Raw genomic sequence first — 6,905 nt, forward strand, 5'->3', positions numbered from 1 at the left:
GCCAGTGGCACCCCTCTGTGGACAGACGTGGGGCGGGGGTGGTTCACACATGACAGGCACCACTGCCACCCACCACCCTGCACCACTGCCTCACAGAAACAGGGCCAGGGGAGGCAAGGGCAGCAGTGCCCCTCTATGGGTTGCACAGGTGGGTTCCATGGGCTGCTGACAGGCGGTGCACAATTGGCTAGACACGAGGCCCATCAGCAGTGCAAGGAACTGCACGTGCAATTGGCCATGAGAAAGTAGGGTGTGGCGGCCGTGCTGGGTGGGGAGGCAAGTAGCAGCGGTGGTGACCACCAAGTGCGAGCCGGCCCCTGCGCATTTGGCTGCCACCACCAGAAAGGGTACACTCATTTAAAAAGGTTGAAAACCCCGGCTACAAGGTTTAGAACTCTGTCAGCAGTTTTCTGAGTAAGCATACTCCAGTCAGCTTCTGTATTTCAAACAGCAATGCAGAAACATATGTACAGTTCCATAGGTGATCATATTGTAGGCTTTGTTGGAGTATGGATAAATAAAACCATGAATCAGTACATATACAAATCACACAGAGGCCCTGCTAGCAGCACTGACCAAAGTAGGCCTCACTGACAAAGGAACTAGGTATACCATATGTAGCTTACCAAAACGCTGAGCAAGTTTAACTGTTAGGCCTTATAGGCACCTCACAGGCCAACAGATAGAGAATGATTGATAAAAACCAGTACAGGACACCAAAACAGGATCAGACTAACATGGTAAATAGACTCCCTATCTGGTGACAAGGTGACACTACCTGGTTAATATTGGGATGTGGATATTCAACAAGGACAAATCTGAAGTCATGAACTTGTGATGGAATACCTGCATGTACAAATACAGACTGAGAAATGATTGCCTAGACTTCAGTACTGCACAGAAGGGCCTGGAGGTTACATTAGACCATAAGTTGAATATGAGCCAACAGTGTGCTCTTGTTGCAAGAAAAAAAAACAACAGTATACTAGGGTGTATTAACAGGAATGTTACCTGTGAAACAAAGGAAGTGATTCTTCTGTTCTATTCAACACAGATGAGGCCTCATCTTAAGTACTATGTCCAGTTTTGGGCTTCACACTTCAAGAAGGATGTGAACAGTTGGGAAAGAGCCCAGTGCTAAGTAACAAAAATGGTTAAGGGCCTCTGAGGCAAGACTTACCAGGAAAGGCTGAAAAGAACTAGGGCTATGAGGATGGGTTTATCTCTGTGACTGTAGGGGACAGGACTAGGGCCTCAAGCTGTGGCAGAAGAATTTTAGAGTGGATATTACAAAGATCTTTTTGACTACGAAGGTGGTTAAGCAGTGGAACAAAGTTATCTAGAAAAGTTGTGGAATCTCCAGCCACTGAAATTTTCAAGAGCAAGTTGGGCAGACACTTGACTGGGATGGTTTAGTCAGGAATTATACTACACCAAGCAGGACACTGGACTAGCTGACCTTGTGAGGTCCCTTCCAGCCCTGTTTTCCTATGATCCTATATTTTAGTATTTTTAGGTTATGCATGATATAAACCTGGAGCTTTATCAGTCAGTATATAGAAAGGGTCCTAGGAAACCTTAATGCTGTATATTGGGCTTGGGGGCACAAATGCATTTTATGCTTGTACAATACCTACAAATAACTTGGCTAGCACTACATACTTAATAGTCATGGACGCTTGGGATTAGGCTTGTAAACAATAAGCCTGGTTGAGCTTCTGTCACAGACCACTGAGACTGAGGCATGATATGGCTAGTAGCACCTAACCCCCCACCAAAACTGACCCCAGACAATACTGGCGACCAACTCTGAGAAAACACATTTTTATACTTCTGCACAACACACATTTCCTGTCACATCACACTACCCATGTAGAGTCAGTGAAAATGTTCTGAACTTTCAGACATCATTTTGTAGTACAAACAAAGATGATGCACTAACTTGATTGATGGAGTTGGCAGCACAGGAAGCAAGTCCAGTTCCAACAGAGGCAAGCAGGAAACAAGTGAAGTCAAAAGGGACTGGAGCCATAGCAAATCCAGCTGATGCGGTACTCACAACCAGGGCTGTAATACACAAGTGCACAACATATTTCACCACCAAAGCACCAACAATATATTATTTTCCATAAATGTACCCATTAGAGATCAGATTTGTAAGCCCCCCCGAACTACAAAGTTTAACCCTTTACACTACTATTTGTGTCACATGAGCTCAAACCCAGAGTGGAGTCCCACTGTCCTACAAATAAAAACTTAGCCATGTTCCAAGTCCCAGGCTGCAGTGGGGATAGAACCTGTCAGCACAGAACAAGGGTAGTGGCAGGGGTGGGGCAGGAGGAACACAGACTCCGGAGGTCAGGGCAGGAAGATGGGAGAAGGGGAACAGAGGCCTGTATGGAACTGAATTATTGGAGGCTCATATTAAATTCAACCCCACCACCACTGCAGAGGGGAAAGCAGTAGTGGTGGGGGAGGCCGGGGAAGGTGCTGGGGGCAAAACAGTATAGAGGGAGATGGGGAAAGGGGAACAGAGGCCAGAGGATGAGGGAGACAGACAGCAGCAGCGGTAAGTGGAAGGGGGGCAGGGGTGGAGAACAGGAGGCAGGGGGGCAAGCTGCCTCCCCTCCCCTCCCCTCACTGCCTGACCCCCACCACCTTTCCCCCTTCCGCTGGTTTCCCCTCTGCAATGGTAGTGAGGATTAATTTAATATGGTATTCCAATAATTAGGCTCTATGCATGGAAAATTATAACATTGATACATTTTTCACATATAGAATCTAATTATTGGGGGCTTATCTTAAATTCAGGGTCATCTTGGAGGCAGATAAATATGGTAAATAGAAAAGACAAGCAAAGTTGGGAAGGAAGACAGGGAGATAAAATGACCTGCACAGGCTGAAATTGCAACAGAATTACTCTATTTGAATTACTGCTAAGAACACCTACCGTGCGTACAGATGTGTGTGGACGTTTGATTCCCCAGGGACAACTAGCAGTGGTGTACCTTGCGCCACAGCTGTTTGTCCCCAGGGAATGCCCATGCCACACAAGCTTTGGCAATTGACAACTTACCCTGGGGGGCAGTAGGGGAGGCTGGGGCCAGCAGTGGAGGTCCAGGACCTAGGGTCCTGGGGGCCTCCCGGGGCTGCAGCCACAGCGATCCTGCCAGACACAGGCTGGCCCACAGCTGCAGTGCAGCTCCAGGCAGGCCGGCTCCACTTTTCAGCAGTGCATGCTGCCTGAGCATGCACTGCTTCAGTTTTTTTTGTCCTTCGTGTTTTTTGACCCCTGGATATCCAGAGGTCAGAAGAATCCACAAGGAAAAAAAAATGGAGCAGCGCAGGCTCAGGCATCATGCCTTTGCAACACGGAGAAAGCTGAACTGTGCGGTACATGGCGCTGCAAACTTGTTTGCAGCACCACATACCACGCGACTGTGCTAGTCTTGATGCACCCGCAGGGTGCATCTACACATGATGCAATGTCACCATAACAACGCACTACAGCAACATAGCTCATTGCTATGGTGGCACAGTGTCAGCAGACACAAACTGTGATGCAAATGCTACATCGCTGTAACAAGCACCTTGCTATAGCACATGATTATGGCGACATAGCTGCTAAAAATAACCGTGCGCTGCCAGGATGGGTCAGTAACAGATCTACAGAAGCAACACATTAAGAGGCCACTCCCTTTGCCCAAATGCTAGTACATGTGCACACAAACCTATCACATACTAAAATTGAGACAGAAGTTGTGCATGATCACAAATGGGTTTCTAGACAAGAAAGGGAGGCATGTATGAGACATCCTGTCCTAAGCAGTCCATACTTTGGCAAAGTTGGAGAACTCCTGTATTAGACACTTCATATTGGCAGTTAAAAGGTGGTGGTTGTTGGCACAACTGCGTTAGAGACTATAGCCAAAATATTCAGAACAGATTGCCTAAAGGTAAACGCCTAAGAGCAGCTCAATTTTCAGAGGTGTTGAGTACACCTAATTCTATTAGGAGCTGTAGGTACACAGCACCTGTGAAAACCAGGCTAATGATGTTTGAGCGCCCAAGAAAAAGTCTTCATATTTAAAAAATTCTTGGTTTTCTTAGTAAACAGTACAAGGAAATATGAAACTTGCTGAAATTCACTGTTTTTCAACTGATTAAGTTAATAAAATGCAAAGAGATGATGGTGAAACAGTGGTGTTTGCATTTCTAAGAGTGATTACATTCATTTTTTGGTATTATAAATCACACTTTCACTTCCAGACAAGAATTTAATTAAAACTTATCAGAGAGAGCACTTTACACTCATTCATTACAGCACAACACCAACTCATTTACAGACGGAGAAAGGTGGAGCAGACTGGCAAACAGTCCATGTAACATTACCATTACACTGACCTCAAACAAATTCTAATACAGTATAGCCAAAGTGCTAATTAAAGTCTCCATTGATTTCTCTAGATTAATTTCAGTCAGTCATTTCAGTGTGACTTATCAGGATCTCATTAAAAAGCCTGTAGTACATTTTCTCATTTAACCAAGCTGAAACAGGTATTTTTAGATGTTTGTCCAGTGCTCTGGACTTAAGTAAAAGTTCTTGCTGCCTGAGCCACATTTTCAAATGCAGCATGTTACATCCTCATTGCAGCAAGTTTATTTTCCTTTTCTTGTGGAGGCAAACATGAATTTTATAATCTACTCTGCATTCTTCTCATGAAAGAAATGTACATGTAATTGAGATTACTTCAAGGGAATGAGGTCATTCACTCTGTGTTTGTTTTTTGATCCTTGTTAGCTTAGTGCTTTGGGGGCAAAATTAACTATACTTTATTGTATAATGGATGGAATTGATTTTTTCAAGATTTGTTGAGGAGGCCTGCCACTGTGTGTACTTTTCAAGAATAAGTCTGGATTTAAAAGTTACATTCTCAAAGACAACGTTTTTCTTGTATTGAACATACCTAGTTTTATTAGAAAAAGGGAAAGCATTTTCCTATGGACTATTTAAGATTGGAATAAGAAGCACACTGTGCACTGATAAGTAAAAAAGAGATGTATTATGGTGTTTCCAGCATAAGAATACACTCAAGGGGACTATAACCACATATTTCTTTTTCAGCTTCATTGTAATATGTTCTTTCTTTATAAACCTTGAAATTTGTGTGTACATCCCTATTACATACCTAGCTTCTGAAAACAAAGGAAAAATATACAAGATCAAACAATTCTGTTTACCAACCATTTTTTGCCTTTGTTCTGGTGGCCATATACATTTCATTACATTTTTTTTTAAATGCAGCTTGTACCTCTCTTATCAGATAATAAACAGAGTGGGAAAGCAAGAGGAAAAAGTGTACTTTAACAATTTTACTGTCTTTCTAAAACTTACTATGCCCCTCAAGAAAAAAATAGCCTCCTTTAAAGCTTATATATCAGAAGAGATGTGCTTCTTAGACTCACACACTTTGTTCACTGGAATGCTAAATACAATGTCAATGTTGGTGCTACCGGACTCATTTGGAGTAAGCTCAAGTAGATTTTCTTGCAAATTACAAGTTGTACATTAAAAGACAAACTTCTAAAGCATTCTTGATTTTAGAACAGTATTTTGAAACAAATGCTATTATCATTTCATGCAGACATTAAAATGCAATATTATGAAACAGCTGACTGTGATAATCACAAAACAGTTTTAATTCACTCTGGGCTATTTATTTTTCCTGCTTTCTCTGTGTAGTGTAAAATAATTTGTTAGAAAGCTATCATTTTTGGGCTTTGTTTGCAAAAGGACAAAAATAACTGCAAAATTAAGAACTTTTATCTGACAGGATTTAGATAAAGTTAGTTCAAGATCAAACAACAATCTAAACAATGAAAACTGATTTGTTTTAATCAAAGCACCTAGCTATATTAAAGTGATAATTTGAAAAAAACAACTTCTGTTCTCAGTTATAAGAGCAGAACTTCACTTAAACTTCATGGAAACAAATGGAATCTTCCCCTGGTGCAATTAAGAGAAATATTTTAGCTTATAGATTCTTTTTTTCCTTCTTGTTATTCTACTTTGGGAGCATTATGTAAATGCTATTACGCCAAGGTAGATAACTCATTTCCATTTACAGACAGGAAAGAGATACAGACATGACATTTGATTTTTTGGTAGTCACTCAGCAGTTGATAGCAGAAATCCCATTTTGGTTGCCATCCGCTGGACTCTCTTTAATTTGTCCACATCCTTTCTGAATTGGGGGACCCAAAAATAAACACAGTACTCCAGATATGGCCTCACCAGTGCTGAATACAGGGGAATAATCACTTCTCTGGTAGGAGTGTTGCCAGCTGGTCCAATGCATCCCAGAATGCTGTTAGCCTTCTTAACAACAAAGGCACACTGCTGACTCATATTCAGCTTGTTGTCCACTGTAACCCCCAGGTCCTTTTCTGCAGAGCTCCTGCCCAGCCAGTCGGTACCCAGCCTGTACTGGTGCATGCGAATGATCCATCCTTTTTAAGTGCAGGACTTTGCTCTTGTACTTGTTGAACCTCATGAGACTATTTTTGGCCCAGTTCTCCAGTTTGTCTAGGTTGCTCTGAATCCTAGTCCTACACCTTGAGTGAGGATTTAGTTAGGGAGCTTCTGGAGGGGCTGGACGTTTTTAAGTCAGCCGGCCCAGATGATCTTCACCCTAGAGTCCTGAAGGAACTCACTGGGGTCATTGCAAGTCCCTTGGCATGGCTTTATGAACACTCGTGGTGCTCTGGAGAGATGCCGGAGGACTGGAAGAGGGCCAATGTAGTTCCCATCTACAAAAAGGGGAGGAAAGAGGACCTGGGGAACTACAGGCCAGTCAGCCTTACCTTGATCCTGGGCAAGCTGTTCGAGAAAATTATTCTGGCAC

General features: G+C 42.9%; 1 protein-coding gene across 1 annotated transcript in view; it reads right to left on the reverse strand.

The window, feature by feature from the left end:
- Positions 1-6,905, reverse strand: part of LOC109287376 (protoheme IX farnesyltransferase, mitochondrial) — a 191,987-nt gene that overhangs the window by 169,700 nt on the left and 15,382 nt on the right. Inside the window, exon 4 of the mRNA XM_019502388.1 lies at positions 1,943-2,067. Within this exon, the coding sequence (XP_019357933.1) occupies positions 1,943-2,067 (125 nt within the window). The remainder of the gene's footprint in view (positions 1-1,942; positions 2,068-6,905) is intronic.

Source organism: Gavialis gangeticus, unplaced genomic scaffold (genome assembly GCF_001723915.1).
Source record: "Gavialis gangeticus isolate Ggan-Ray unplaced genomic scaffold, GavGan_comp1, whole genome shotgun sequence".
NCBI lineage: Eukaryota > Metazoa > Chordata > Crocodylia > Gavialidae > Gavialis > Gavialis gangeticus.